Source organism: Ixodes scapularis, unplaced genomic scaffold, assembly GCF_016920785.2.
Source record: "Ixodes scapularis isolate PalLabHiFi unplaced genomic scaffold, ASM1692078v2 PGA_scaffold10__122_contigs__length_95168666, whole genome shotgun sequence".
Lineage (NCBI taxonomy): Eukaryota > Metazoa > Arthropoda > Arachnida > Ixodida > Ixodidae > Ixodes > Ixodes scapularis.
Genome location: NW_024609836.1, coordinates 31679391 through 31695916, shown reverse-complemented (window position 1 = coordinate 31695916; position 16526 = coordinate 31679391). Strand labels below are relative to the sequence as shown.

Sequence of the window (16526 nt, the reverse complement as noted above, 5' to 3'; positions counted from 1 at the left end):
AACGCTTCGGCGCATACACTAAAATGATGGTTTCAACTGAACAACAAACATCGCAATGTTCCCCGGGAATATTTTAGAAGACAGTCATTAAATATCAATAAGCAGCACTTGAACTTTTGAATGCGTATAGTTTTTATTCCGCGGCTCGATCCATAATTTTTTTTTTCATTGGATTCGATAGGTTAAATTTACAAAATTATTTATTTATGCTTTTTGCTGACAAAAGATCGTAATGTTATCGAGGACTGTAATTGCCTGTGCATCCTAGAACGCAAGTCAATTAGATCTGTTTTTAATATTTACTTGAAAAATTTTATTCCACGGAATGTTCCAGAAAGTTGGTTAAATGGGTTAGATATTGGAAATTGAACGAAACACTTCCTCAGTAACGTAAATGGTTATCGCGAAATTCCCAACCAGCGCCCACACCCGATAGATCGCCCACCTCATATTTCCCTTTTATTTCTCCACCATTGGTGGGCGTTCACCGCGGATAGCAGTCTGCCTTGCCACACGTTCTGTAGACGCTTCATCCTTCTCTCTCTTTGTGTGCAGGGGTACGGCATGGAGGACATCGAACCCGGTCCGGGCGACGACAGTGTCGTCGATGGCCACAGTCCCTATCGGCGCACCGTGGGTGGGAGCGCTTGGCAATTCCCGAAATTCACAAATTCGGTGAGTGTCCTCGTTTTCTTTCTTGAAGTACAGAATGCTTTGTAACGAAACACACTATTGTCGAGACCGGCTATAACGAAGTCAACGGGAATCAGAAACCACTTCGCTATATCTGCTATTTCGTTATAACCGACTTCGGTTATAACGGAGTGCAAAAGGGAATGGAAAATCGTGACCGCATCGTTGTAATCGGTATTTCGTTATAACCGAGTTTGTTATAACAGGACTTCGTCATAACTAGTCGCGACAGTACTCCCAAAAATGTGCCCATTCGTGCGCCCATCCGTCCGCTCGAGCATAGTCCATGGCAGGGCATGCCAGGACAACCGATTTAGAAGTCAACTGTCAAGGCGGGATGTAACCTGATGTCACGTGATGTTGTATCACGTGACGTCATGGTATAACACGACATCGCGACTTGACGTCGTGACGTCTGTCACGTGATCACATCGCGTGGCGTCATGTCACATGACGTCACGGTGCCACGTGACATTTGTCTACTAAAAGTAATTTAAACAATCGCTCCGTAAATACCGCGTTACACGCATTATAGGACTTTGGAGACAAAGGTAACGCAAATAATTGTGTCTACTCATTTCTTTTTCTTGCTATCCCTTTTGATTGAGGCTCTTCGACGCAGTCTCCTAAAGAAAAGAAGAAAAAAAAAAACGCCTCTTGTGAGGCCGTCAGTCGCCGTGAAATCTGGGCGTGAATCGTCGTGGTTCCACGAAACGTGCCCCCAGCGAGCCCACGTTGAACACCTGCTGCCACGATTGAACAATGGCGCAATTAAAAGTCGGAACCTCGGGCGAAACCCTGCGCGCGCGCCGCGACAAAAGCTCTTCGTTAGATCGCTGCGCTGCAGCACGCGCAACGAGCTCGGTGTTTCGACGAACGCCCCACCAAATTAACGCCGGAGCAATAAACAACGCGGGAACCGAGACAGCGTGACAGTGCAGAAAAAAAGAAATGAGTCCGCGCGCACTAAGCCTAACTTGACAGTCGGTGAAGTCGTGAGCGTGCGACGCGAGAGCTGCATCCTGCATCCCGCGAGGAAATGCGCGACACCCATAGCCACACACACACACACACACACGTGCAGGGATGTTTGTTTACTCAGAGTGCAGCCCACTTGTTATGCAAATGAGCCGCGTGCGGGGGTTGGTCCGTTTTAAGCCCGGAGAAGGCAGCGGCACACTTGGCCTCCGCCAAATCCCTGCGTCAGGAGCGTGTTGAGACTGTAACTGGGTTTCACCCGACGATGGACCGCAACGGCCGCTACGAGCCATGCCAACCAATCCAGCGCTGGCAGCGTGACTCGTAGCACCCGCTGCGGTCCAGCGTATGGTGGAACGGAGTGTGGACTGAAGGCGCACCCTTTTGGAGGACTTGATGAAACACAGGGAGTCGCGTTTGTCCGCCCTGTAATGGGGAATATTGTGTCGTCTTTGTTTCGGAGAGTTAGGCGGGAGATGAGATTTGGGAAAGGGAGAATGGGCGATAAGGCAGGGACCAACCAATGGTGTTCGCTTTAAAATGCTTCTTAAAGGGATTGTCCGGTCGAAACCGGAAGTATTTAAGTTTTTGCGCTTGTTACTTCGAGGGAGCCGTCATATAGACAAACGTCACTTTTATTTTGATATATAATCTCCCCTTATTAATTAAACCATGTCATGAGCGTATGTACGAAACTGCACCCCGAATTTCGCCAGTGTCAATGGCTGACATCCTTAGCTACTGCGTGACGCCACAAAACGCGGGTGGTCGGGATAGAAGGCGTTGGTCGATGGATGTCTTGTATTTTGTTTCGAACGATATAATCCCTTTTAATGCAGTTCCCAAGCGTGTGCAACAAAAATCGCGCCTTTTAGCAGGATATTACTCGAAAACAGCCATGAGCTTCGAGCAAACGTATGCTGTTTCCCGCAAACACAACTGCGACGGCCACCGATCGAACTAGGAGCGCTTGCAACGTAAAGGGTTCAGATTTTGCCTCTGAAGCGGCACCTAGGTACACGAAACGGCATCTGGGTACAGATATCGGCGGATCCACTGAATCGGTGATGAGGCAGCGGGTTGTTCCCTCGGAGGCGATGTCCGCGGGTCGAAGGCAAACGCCGAATCCTTCAAATGCAAGTCGTCACTTGACTTGGACGAGCTTGGTGAATCGTAGCCACGCTTCATTTTCACACGCGGGTCAAACAGAATCGGGCTGAACGCGTGTTAAATACAAATTATGGCATCGTTTCTAGATGGCCTAGCTGTTGGTTTCGGTTTCGCCGCATAATCAAACCGATTGATCCGATTTGGGCGAGGAGTGGATGGACGTAGTTGAATATCGTTGGCACGGCATCACACCTCAGCTTACGAGCCTTCTGTCCGCTTAGAGCTCAGCTCGTAGCTCTCTTCCGTGAGATGATTGCTGCATAAGCGGGATCCCGATCTTGACGGGAATCCAGTCCCTGCGCACGGCGACAGTCCATTTTGCTCGTCACTACACGTCTCGCGAAAAAGTGTGGAACGTCACGTCTTGGCGCGCACGTGCTGCCCGGTGGTTGTGGCACCCAACCGTGCAACAAAAATCTCACCCATTCACGAAACAAGTCGAGCGCAACAACAAAAACGAAGCACGCTGCGCCATTCACTCGCAGGCAAACAACGAGACGCAAATGTTCGCTTCGCGTTGTGTAACGTCAGAGCTCCAATGTTGCCAACGAAAACATCGTTTGCGCTAGGATGTGATTGGGGCAGTATTACTCATTCAGAGGGCCACATAAAATTCAGATGTTGCACGTACGATGCGCCTCGAGGCAATAGCAATGAAATTCAATTGTTTTCTCCAATACAAAATTTGACCGGACAATCCCTTTAACTAATCTTGTTTATCGCGAGAGTGAGTTGTGTTCGCTTGAGTATATCTTGCCGCGGTATACTATTTCGATGCCAGTGCTGGATGAACTAGGGAGCAAGCAAATGTTTGGCGAGAAGAGTAAAATACTTATGAAAGGATGACCGGGGAAAGCAATGTGTAGATTTAGCTTATGGTGCAGTTTTATGAAGGTAGCGTGTCGTACGAGCGATCTAACGTAGACAGTTGAGGTTCTACTATAACGATCTCGGGTCATTTACAAGATGCAGCAGGGTATGAAATTAACTCGAGCATTTCAATATCGCAATCTCGCGGCAACATGGCCTCTAAACGCCAATCTTGTCATCTTGATGTTTCGAGGCGTAACTTTCTATTTCACAACAGTTGGGAAAAAACGGGTATATTAAATACCACACCTTGGTCCTAGTCACAGCACTGCAAAATGTGCAACCGAACATAAAAAAAAAAATAAAACCACACAAGTTTGGTAAATTTACGGGGCAGCCCGCATCAGCCTCGCCTTCTTTTCCACCGAGTGCCCCAGTTTCGCACGGGGCGGGGTGTTCGTGTGACTCGGTTGCCAACCTCTTATCAGCTTCCACAGCCCACTTCCAGTGTTGCCTGCCGAATATTTAGGTACGCAGTTTCGGAGGGGGTTCTCTCCCGCACGGCTCCTCCGTCATAACTCAAGCCTCTGGGAAATTTATGCCTCGCGCTTTTGACAGCTCGCCGAAGCGGCCCCCAATACTCCCCCCCCCCCCCCCTTCAACCCCAACTCGCATACGCAGCCTCTTACTGATACAAACACACTCACCTTCCAGCTTTTGCTCTTGTTCCCCCTTTTTTTATTGCGATACAGCCGCACAGACAGACTTATAAACACGAGTGCAAATACATACACATACACACGGCTATACTTTTGTTCATCTTAAGATGGAGCGCAACGGACCCTACGCGGCATCCCAGCCAATCCAGATGCTGTAAAAGAATCACGTGCCTGCGCGCTACGCAGCTCGTTTCTCCGTTTTCTAAATGTCACGACACGCCCACACGGCATTGGATTGGTTGAAGTGGCCGCTTAGCGTCCATCGCGGTCCATCGCACCCAAACAAAAAGAGGGGAGCCCTCAAAATCGTCGATATCTTTTTTTTTTTCTTCCCCCTTTTGTATTTTTGCCTCGGATTGGCTCGGCTTCTCTTGGCTGGGGCTAGCGGGTCTTCTCTCGTCGGCCGACCGACCGGAAATAGCGCCGCTCGGCGACACCGGACGTAGAAACCGCGGGAACTACTTCCGGTCTCTCGTGGTGTCCCCCCGGCAGCATCTCGTCTTTCCTTCTGTGGTGGCGGATTCCATTCCCGTCCTGTTCCCTAGAGTGCACCCCCCCCCCCCCACACACACACACGCACACACACAAACGCACACACTCACTCAGGGTTATCGCTGTCTCGAGGTAATTTCCGAATTCATTTACCTGGATACGTGCGCCCTCCCTTTTCCCCCTTTTTTTTCGGTAACGTAGTAACGTGGTCGGTTACGCTTTCAAAAGAGTAACGGATAACGTACTTACGTTACTTATTTGGAGTAACTGGTAACGCAGTTACGTAACTGGTTACGTCTTCTTCCCAAGACTTAACGAAGATTACACTTCAATCTTTCTTCCGTGTTTCTAGGCGCCAGCCTCTGAATTCTTGCACTACTCATTCCCCATACATTCAAAATTTTGACACTCTTTTCCACACGCGAGCATTCCCAGATTAGAAAAAAAACCAACCCCCACGCCTTCTGTTCCAACGTCGAAATTTTACAGGTGCGTTGATGGACACCTGCAACGTCGGAACAGTAAAATTTAATAATTCATAAGTAACACACAACGTAGCCGGAACGCGTTACTTTTAATTTAACCGAACGTAGGTCGGTTTCGCGTTCCTTTTATTTTCTCGTCTGCGCGTTCCCTTTTATTTTCTCGGCTAGGTGGCGCAAGCTACCGTCAGTCACAAAGGGTACAGCCATTAGCATCCATCCATCCAGGTGGTGACGCTATGGTAGCTGTCAGTTTAAGAAACGCGGGTCGGCGGCGCGTCCCGAAAAATCAATGCGGAGCGCAAGTCCGTCTGCTTCTGGCACGGGGGTTCCGATGATGTCAGAACGCCGAGCTCTTATTGGCTGATTAAAAGAAAAAATAGTGGGCATATTGCGAGGCATAGAGCATTGAGGTCTACTCATTATCCTTTCAATCAAAGCCAATCCGAGCTTCGCATCGTTCTGACGTCATCGCAACTCCTGCGCAAGAAGCAGACGAAATTGCTCTCCGCATAGGAACGCCGAAGTATCCGACGAATCACGAAGTTTGAACATAACTTACTTTTGTTTGAGCATGCTTGGGCTTTCAGTGAGCAAACATCCAGGCACCATATATACACCTTTCTCACTAAAGACCAAAGCACCGGACTGCTGTGGACGCATGTGCGGCGTTTCATATTCGGCTAGAGAGAGCTACGCTGCACCCAGAACCAGTTCCACAGCCGAGCATGGGCAAAGATGGCGGCGCACAAGAGGCGTTCCGCTGCGGTGGCGCTGCGGTTGGTACGGCGCATGTGCAGGCGTGTTTTGTTGTGTTTTGTTTCAGGCGAATCCGGTTTCAGCGCATGCGCAGTGCCGACGCTTGGTGTGGGCAAACAGGGACTTGTTTGTAAACAGCGTGTTGTTCTATACCGTCTCTGCTTTAGAGAAAAAGAAAACCCAATTTTTCTCACCGCAAAACAACAACAGCAAAAAAAAAAAAAAAAAGAATCTACGCATTGCTAAACACTGAACCTCGGCCCATATATACGGAGCTAGTAGCGGTTGGGGCCAAAGTCTAAGAATGAACCGTTTCGTGATACAAAAGTTATACGTGATTTTTCTGAAATTTTCAACGAGGAAACGGGGTCCTTTTCCGATATCAGACGCAGCGATCATATGCTATATGCATTCGAGGATTCCGCTATCTTATTAATGGATTTTTTTTTTTTCGAAATTCGGTGATGACCTTTGAGTCAGATAAAGTGGAGTTACGAAATTTTAGACATCTTGGCTCAGCATCTATATTCGAGCGGAGAGAGAGAGAGAGAGAAAAAGATCTTTATTGCAAGAAAACAACAACAACAACAACAACAACAACAACAACAACAATGGGCTTCAGTCCAAGACGCTTTGAGAAAAGCACGGTGTTCTTTTCTTCCGAGCAGCCTGGTAAACATGAAAATAAGTTAAGGCGCTTCCTGGTATATACCAGTTGTAAATTATAGATCAGGACTCTGAAATCTGCTTCCGTATGGGCAGGTACCAAAAACTGGCTCCCAGGCCGGTGTCCGCACCTCGAACAAGTACTGCGGATAAAAACAAACAAACAAACACTTAATCTTTAAAGTCGTGTTACAGGAGGATGGGCGTTATTTGTGTTCGCGATGATTAGTTCTCCCGAATAGACCGATCTCACTGAGCTTTCCACGCATGCGTGATGCCGCCATAACTCGAGTTCAGAGGACGCAGGTACCTCCTCTGTACAAGACAGCTCGTGTCGTCTCGTGACATCAATCTATTCCTGTTACTTTCTTTAATTTTCGTATTGTTCGATATACAGTCATATATTTTATTCCTTTGCCCTAAAGCTGTTGATTATTCCGACTAGATTTATTGCTTTGCCCCGAACCCGAGAATCGTCTTCCTTGCACGATAATCGTAATCATTTTTGGAGCCATAGTTTCGTTCAATTCCGTCTTCGCGTCGTTTTTCTCCCCGTCGTTTTAGCCGACATATATTAATGAGTGTGCGCACGGTCTAATCCGGCATATCCAGCAGGCTTTATTAGCGTAATTTGTTCACCGATTCGGCCGCATTCCATTCTGCTTGCCTTCACGGTCCGGTTCGCTCCGTGACTTCCGTCTCCGTCAATAAGGGGGTTGCTCCATCAAGTTTGCAGCGCTTTTTGTTTGAAACTCATGCGTAACGGAGAATCGCAGAACTGATAGCGTGCAGCGACGCGTCTTATATTTATTGCAGGGTTGTGTTCTTCTTTTCGCTACTGTAGTCACGCACAGCTACGCAGGGTATGCCCATTATACAGGTTTTTTTCCTTTTTTTTCTTTTTAGGCTTAACAGATTTGTTTGAAAAAGAAAAAAAAAAGCTATGAAAGCTACACTTATGCGGTTTGTGCAGGTGAGTTATGCGGCCCTGAAGACATAATACAGCGGGCTAATCGTCACGACAAATGAAATACTTAACTAAAATTTGTTAATTAACTTTTTAGTTCGTGAAAATGGACGTATGGTTCCGATTAGAAACTGTCTGAGCGTCATCGAAAACCACGAAATCAGCATTTTTTGGAAAGACCTTGAGCGCGTGTGAAGCGCGGTAATGCCCTTAAGTTAGCACTCGTGTAATGGGCACGAGGCTAACAATAAAAAAAAAAAACATGTATAACTAGAAAAAAAATTGCGTCGGTAGTTTGGTTTTTGCTGCATGAGTGGTTACTTTAGCGCTTCACCGTTGTTCCCGCGCGCTCTAAGCCTTTCCCAAATTGACCAATTTTGTGCTTTTTGATTACGCTCAGCAGGTTTCCAATTGGAACTATGTTAATTTTTACTAGTCATAAAGTTAATCAATTTATTTGGGTTAATTTAGCGGACTTATCGTGCCGATTATTCCCGTATACTTATGTCCCCCTGTCGTATAAAGGCTCGTTCGCACACTTGTAAAGTTCTGAGAACGACCGAGAGAGACAAGACCGGTTTTATAGCCTCTTGTGACGTCTTATGAACAGCTCCGCAGCAGCGCACGCAGTCCTGAGACGTCGCGAGAGGTTTTAAATTCGTCCTACTTTGTTGCAAATGTGTGAACGGTGCTTAACTCACCTACATAAACCAGCCGCATTATTGCATTTCCCACGGTTTTTTTTTTTTCTTCTTCTTTTTTTAAACAAATCTGTAGAGCCTAAAAAAAAACCTGTATATTTACATTTTCTGCTTCGGGATTCCTTCTTTGTAATTCTTATCATCTAATGCCCTAATCTCAGGGGCTGCTGTAGCGCTAATGAGATGCTCCGAACTTACAAGGCCCGGTGTTTCTTAAGCTTAAAGGGGTACAGAAACAAAATTTGGATTTTGCAAAATAAGACCTCAGAAACGTTAAACGGGACGCTATGAACTCCAAAACATCGCTCATACATCGACATCTCAAACGGATGGCCGTATTTTAGGAAAAAAAGGGCGCGATCAAGCGAGGATTACGACGTCACGATCTTCCAGGAACAGTTGAGAATGAGGGGAAGCGGCCTCGCTTCTCTCCTCCCCGCTTCGGTTCACCAGCTCGACGGGACGAAGCGAGAGGGAGGGGGAATGAGAATCGTGACGTCACATGTCTCGTCGGCCTTGTCGGTCGTGTTCAATCGTGCATTTCTTTTCGAACAATACGCGTAACCTTCTGCATTCATCTGGAGCTACAAACCTTGCCCCTACAGTTTACGGGAGGTTAATATATCACCTAAGCTGTGCCATTCATAGAGGTGTTCTCATCCACGTCTGCGTGGTGAAAGCGTTCAATTTGACTTCTTTTTGGCTCCTCAAAATGTGTCCGATTAACCGGTTCAATATATTAGTCGCGATTAAAGCATTAATAGATTAATCGGTATAGGTTAATCGATCAATCGCCCAGCTCTGCTTCTATTAATGACCGTAAAAAACTGCACGAGGTGTGTGAGGACTTTTAAAGCTTACGGACTGTGAAAAAGAAGAAAAGAAGAGAATAATTGTTTTGTAAAACTTTGAGTTGACAAGATAATCCGCTGTTGGCATAAAATTATTTTATTTTGAATTTCAGAGTAGCGTATTCTGGAACTCGTCTCATTCAAACGTAGGCTACGCTCTTGCACGTGGTTTAACGAGACTTGTTCTGCTAGTTGGTGGCACCATGCATTTTGGAAACGCACGAGCGCAAACAGAGACAACCACGGAAGCTCGTAAGCGCTTATCATCTGTGTTTCCTTCTTTTTCGTTTGCCTCTGCGTGCGCTTACAAGTTTTGCAAGCTTTCGCACGTCTACCTTCATTAGCATCGCACACACAACGTGGGAGACACAGTATATATACAGGGCGTTCCACGTAACTTGAGCCACGGTTTAAAATTATTTTAGTGCGTTTTAGCGAGATGAAATTAAGGCAATATGTTTGTCCATTGCTTGGAGCAAGCCAGGTTATTTTTGCGTAGTTTGCGCAATGAAATTATTAATTAAAATTACATAACAAACTTTTAGAAAACTTTATTTAGAGTAAAAGCTTCAACGATAAAGTTGCACAGCGTCCTTAGAACCCTTAAATTTAGTGGATTTCATCGATAAACCTCTGCAGACTGTTTTTTTTTTTTTTTTTTTTGCCGTTACATATGTTTAGTATCGTCATTGGCAGAGCTTCCCCCGTAGATTTTTACCAACTGCTTTGCAGGGGCGTAGACGCTTTTATTTTCTTAAAGTGTGTTTTTTTTTTTTTTTTTTTTTTTGCATGCCAAGAAGGCACTTCGTCTTGTCCTCCATGTTGTCTCATCTCGCTGTCGCGCGCGGCTCGAGCCGCGATACGTCGCTGTAGTTGGAGGAAATTAAAAAGTTGCTGCGCGGGCAACGCGGGGAGAGACCGTTGGATGAATGAAGCCAGGAAGGAGCGAGGAGGGAAAAAAAAGCAATTAGCAGCAGCCTTTTTGGTATACACCTCGGGCGCTTGACAGCGTGTGCTCTGTTGGAGGTAATTTAAATTAACGTTTCTTGCACGGTCTCGCTCTCTCTCTCTCTCTTTTGTTTGTGCTTGGAGACGCGAGGAGTCGGTGGCGAGAGAGTGGAACGAGCAAACTCGCCAGACTTCTCCGTGGCTCGAAAGTCGGAAAGAACGCAAATGACTTTCTTGGGAGTTGAGAGTGAGGGAAAGAAGGGGGGGGGGGGGGGGGGGGGAGGAGAGCGCCGTACGAATGCCATCGACATTTTTCCGCGAGAGTGATTACCCAATCAGCGTGCGAACAGGATTACGGGTTTCCGCCCCCCTTACTGCACCTTTCTGAAGCTGTCACTACTTGACTGTAACTTCGTTTCACCGTAGCTTGGCAAGGAACGAACGTCACGGCCCCTTCGCGCCTATCAGAGCGACGGAGGCGAAGCACGTGACAGCTCCCACCGACAGGGACGAGAGCGTAGCCCCAAGCAGTTGGAAAAGAGGGACAGAAGGGACTCCCCTCTTTCCCTCTTTTGTGTGCCCCAGACGTCGCTTTTGTCCCCCTCGCAAATTTTTCCCTCACCCAAAATTCGCACGAAAGCGGCTTTGCTCTTTCTTTCTTATGCCCGTGACTGTGGCAGGACTGCAGGCAAGTAGTGAAGTGTCGTGCAGTCACGTGTCTCCCTCCGGCGCAACGATTGGCTCGTAGGGACGGTACAGTTCCCTCTTTGCCAAGTCACGGGGAAACAGTGGATGGTGGCACTTAAATTAGAGTTGGTAGCACGTACTTCTTCCAATGCTCTTTGTATGTGCCAAACACTTTCCGCGCTATTCTTTTTTTTGCGTACATTATTATTTTTCTTTGACGGGTGGACAGAGAAAGAGAGGGAAGGAGGGGGGTTCTGTTCGGGGTACATTCATCGAGTCGGTGGTTGTGGTATAGTTGTTCCGAGAAAAAAAACGAAACTCGAACTACTTTCAATCTATCCGAGTCAAAAGCAGTCCAACTGTTCGTAAGGTAGCAGTAGCACAAGACTATCAAACTACAACGTGTCTTTCAATTTTTAAAACGCGCTCCATTTCTCTTTTAGGGGAAGTGCTCGTATACCGGGAGGAGGGCGGGGTAGGGAGGGAGCCTCGAGCCGCATTTTAACACCCGAAGAGCCACAGCTTGGCCACTCCTGGTTTATCTTGACGACGCTTGGATATGATAATTTTAGATAAAACAAAAATATCAAGCAGAGTCTTTATTCTATTCCTAAATATGTTCCACAGTAAGTTAATGTCACCTGTCACGCTCATTTCCTCAAACTCCGAGTAAAATTCTTCAAGTCTACTAGACAAAACCAGCGTAATCACTCCTGTCAAATAAGCGCACTGTTTCAGGACGTAAGGAAACACTGTGATCAAATGAACCAGACAAATTTGCAACAGCAGCCTTATGGCCACTAATTCCCGGGATTCATGACAAGAGCGGAGACCGCCAAAGCACGATTACTGAACACAAGGTCTAGAACACTTGAACGGCTAGAACCGATCTTCGTAGGCTCTGTAACAAACTAATGGATGTCATAGTCATTGACAAGATTAACAAATGCTGAGTATGTACCAGCATAGTTAGAAGCAGACGGTTTGAGTTCTGTCCATTGAATATCTGTTAAATTAAAAGCACTACCGATAAGAAAAAAAAAAACATGCTTCTGTCACAGATAAGGCGTTATACAAAGAAAAAATACAGTTCGTGTTGCTTGATGGCAATCTTTAGAATGAACCCACATCAAGATTATCACCGTTAGCAAGGGAGACTCGACGCCAAACGGATTCGCACGATAAGCCGTTCATTTCTACCAAGGAACTTTTCAACCTTCCATACATCAGCAAAAACACCCCCCCCCCCCCCCCCCCCCCCCCCCCCCCCCCCGTTTCCATTCCCATCCTTACGATAAACAGCGAAGTGCAGCGGGAAAACTTCCAGATCGGAGATAGGCTCCTCGAGCCAACGTACTGTTCCAATGACAATGATAATTATATATATTATGTCTGACCATTATTAATGTGGATTGATGCCGAAATAAGCGAGCCTCGGATCATGTTTTAGTATTCATGTTCGTTTTCAAATGTCATTTATAAATCGTATCTTATCATTCGTGATTATCTTGTCACCCGAAACGTCATTTGCTAATGGCCTTGTTCGCGGTTACTCAGTGAGTCATTCGCGTCAACGAGAAATGTTCCTAGACCATGGCAACGGCCACGATCACGGCCTGTCAGCATGCACGTCGTAGCTCAGTGCCATGTGATGTGGGGTTGGTGGGGGTTAGCACACGTGACGAGACCTCTTTTGCGGTTATCGGGCACGCCTGCAGGCAAGGGGAGCCAATATGTCGATGAGGAGAACGGGGATATCAGGTGAACCCGCCTCTCCCTCTCCCTGGTCCCCAGCTTAATCCTGGATGGCGTTGGATTAGCCACCCCGGGGATTAAAGACCCGCTGCGGTCGGGGGATATATTGGGCTTAATTCGTCTCACTTTCATGCTGCCGTATTCATCCCACGGAAAAGCAGAGAAACGTACGTGTGGCAGACAACTCCAGCAAACCAAGTATTAGGCAAAGTAAATGGCGTAACAATTTCTTCATATATTTTTTTTAATTTTTAGTTATCGCTTTATGAAGGAGGAAATCGCTTTAACGCTGTTGCGTTGTGGAGAGCTGCTCGAGTTACCTTCGTTTAGAGCTTTAGGGATAAAATTAACTGAACTGATAGAAGAGGAGATATGGGAATCATATCTATTGTCTAGCGAGAATGAGGTTGACGAACTTGTGGTACGGGATGCCATTTCATATAAGGAACACGAGGGTAGTAATACGTGTACAAACTTTCGCAGTTTGTAAACGTTTGTACACGCATTTCAACAAAAGAATGTTGCGTTATAATCGTTTAAAATGTGTACAATAATTCGTGAACACTTTGTACAGACTAGTGGTACGCAAGTTCATCAAAAAAGGACAGGGTTTACGTACGCACAGGTGTACGTATTTGTTGTCATTATTTATTTATGTAAAATAAACAGAACGCGTGCGGAGCCATCTCATAAGGTACATTTTCTAACAGGATTCCTTTTTTTTTTTTTTTTTTGTCTTGTAAGGTCAGGGGCCGATATGAAATTGGAGGAGGCAGAAGCATTCTTGTACTACGTTATTTAAAAAAAAAGATTACAATTGCAGTTACTCTCGGTTAAAAAAAAGTATTCAGTTACATTACTCGATTACTTGACAGAAAAAAAATAATTGGCCATTACTTGCAAAAGTAACCGTAACCTTTCCGATTCTTTCAGATTTTTGAAATGACAGATATGTTTGCCGGTTTAAGCAAGGGACTTTTGTATACTGTTCAATGTTGACTTGGAATCATCGAATTACAAGTTACTAATCTCCTCGATACACCAATTTTGGTAGACCATCCTGTCGTGAGACGTGGTTCGAGGTTTCTTTGGTAGGAAACTTGTAGAAACGGAAGACCCCCATTAGAAAGGGGAGGGGAAAATAGTATCGGTTACGAGCAATCTAGGTACTTCCAAAGGTAATCAGATTTCTCTTTCGTTATTATTTTTGCGATACAAGTAATGTTATGATTACAAAATTACTCCAAAAAGCTGTAAGTCCGGGGAGACGTCGGAGTGGATTGTGATTGTGCAGCCAGATAGAAACAGGCTAACTTAGGACGCAACATGGCACTCTGGGTCAAAGGAACGCACGGCAGTAATACGAGACTGTGAACACCCGGCACGCATGGCAGGGGTGAATGTCTATTATTAAAATGTTTTTATACGTATCTCGAGGAAAGCACACCTCGCGTCCTAATATACAGTCGCAAAGCAGTGTAGTTTCCGACACAAACTGTATACACATACAAGACATCATTATACGGAGTGCAGTTCGACGAGTCATGGGAACCTGTATCCTCCCCGATATTCCCGATGGTCCCGATATCAAGGAACAATCGGGAGTTTAGGAATGCAATTTTTTTGTTTGCTTCGCGATAACGATACCCGTTAACGATACAATGCAATTAACGAAATGATCCGTTTAAAACTCTCCATTATTCCCGGGAGTTATTATTTGCCCGATATATTTAGTAATTCCACACATGCGTGATGGCACCTGCTCAGAATCGGGGATCGGTGTTAGAATAGAGAGTTTTAGCAGATCGTTCAGATGGTTCCGATAACGGTACCCGATACTAGAGAGTTTTTTTAGTAGATTTTTTTTTATAACCCCGATAACGATACGATATGTGTGCAAAGGTGTCGGCGGAGTGTCGGGGGTCCTTATCAGAGTCATCAAAACGGTCTACTAAAATTCCCCGGTAGCTAGTTCCGATGATTCCGATAACAATAGCCGACACATTGTCGGTACTTTTGCAGATGCATCGTATCGTTATCGAGTTATTGGAAGGATCTAATACAACTCTCGTGGAACGGGTAGGAAGGAAGCTTCTCAGTGACGTTGAAGAAAGGGGTCTCTAGACGCAGACTAAAAATAAAAAGGAGGGTGCGGTTTAGAGACCCAGATCGTAGACGCGCTGACCGGACGACAACAGGAAACGACCAAGACCCTGGAATCTTGAGGATGTCGTCCTCATCTTCCCGGCCACGCCCCTTTCCCGACGAAGCCCGCATCTGTCGCGTCTTCAGCTACACTGCGCCCTGACGATGCATGCACACAGACACACACATGACAGAGAAAAAAAAGACAGGAAAAAAAATTGCTAATGGGGAGACCAGGCACTCCACACACATGTGCGAAAACTGACGCTCACACACCGTCGCCGCTGTTTTGTACGCTTTTTTTCGCGTTTTTTTCCCCGCGGACTGACTTTCTTTTTTTATACGGACGTATTTTTTTATTGAAGGGTGGAAAATTGGGCAAGTTGGTATTGGTTCGTGGTATACAACACAAATCTTGTCTCTCGTGCGTGTTTTCGATTTTGTCCCCCGTCTGTCGCGCGATTTCTATATAGTACATTGCGTTTCCTGTCGTTTTGCGACGATAATTAATTACATTCCGTTTTTTTCTTTCTTTGTGGTTTTTTAAGGGATACTGGAGTATATGTATATATATATATATATATATATTTGTATTTTAACTGGTTTGTTTGTTTGGGTTCGGAACGCGTTAGGTCAATTGTCAATACCTTCTTCACAGAAGGTCGTTGTGCTGAATTTGATACGTGACCTCCGAGGGCCAGCGCGGGGCACGGTTTGGATTCGAGCGCTGCTTCGGTGTTCGGCTCGGAGTCGCTTTCAATCAGTCAAAACACGGGTCCCTCGGCAGAACACTTCCGCCGCGCTTGTGTCAAACATCTGTCCCGTGCTGGACCACACTATAGGCGGCGTAGAAACTGCAACACTGTGACTTTTCTCTCCTTAGTCACTATCATAATGGGAACGGCAAGGCGTACGTCTCCTTTGGTGCCCGCGACCTTCGGTCGTACTTCACGGCACGACCGAAGGCTTTGCATACTGTGGCTGCGCGTGTACGCTCGAGGATTCGCGAGAGTCCGGGGGTGTATCGAGGGTGGCAAGCTGGCGGCTGGAGCCAAGACAACCAAGGACGTGGATGGCCGAGCGCGCCGGTATCTAAGTTATGAAAACGAAGAAGAGGGAGATAAAAGATGATGCAGCAGACGACACGGGTGGATGCCATATTTGGGAGCGTGCTCTCCACAGTCCGTGCTCGGAACGAGCTCACGTTGATAGGCTGGTAAAACCGGCAGACTGCCCGTTGCAAAAGAACTCTGAAGGATCTCCGTCAGCGGGCGCTCATCAGCCGCGGTCTCAAGTATGGCCGCCAGGGATTATAGTATTCCCTACATTCTTCTACGTCTCGAGCTCGTCTGTATCGTCTTCAAGGCCACTCTTTCGTTTTCGTAACTGAAGAGTCTCCCCGCCGTTCTCTCTTGTTTGTAACTATTGGTGAAGGCGTGACATGACGTGACGTGACGCGTGACGTGAAACCTACAACAGCGCCATTGCAGCCGCATGACTCCGGATCCGCGTGTTGCTCTGCAGATGTTGATGGTTATGCGTAATTTTAATCCGAGGGCTTCTTGTTTTTCCCCGCCTCTTTATCTTTATCTCGCACCCCGGGACGCATTCTCCTCCACGGGCTTTCTCTCCACGAGAGACTCTCTCGCGAACCTCTTTTACTTGTTTCGCGTCCCGCTCCCGCTTGCCTGCCCACGGAGACG

At 46.5% G+C, this 16526-nt stretch overlaps 1 protein-coding gene across 2 annotated transcripts in view; it reads left to right on the top strand.

The window, feature by feature from the left end:
• The window catches only part of LOC8029488 (homeobox protein Meis1), a 356592-nt gene that overhangs the window by 119993 nt on the left and 220073 nt on the right, over positions 1-16526 (top strand). For both annotated transcript variants that reach the window (XM_042287647.1, XM_042287649.1), the window contains exon 7: positions 556-675. In XM_042287647.1, coding sequence (XP_042143581.1) covers positions 556-675 — 120 coding nt within the window. The remainder of the gene's footprint in view (positions 1-555; positions 676-16526) is intronic.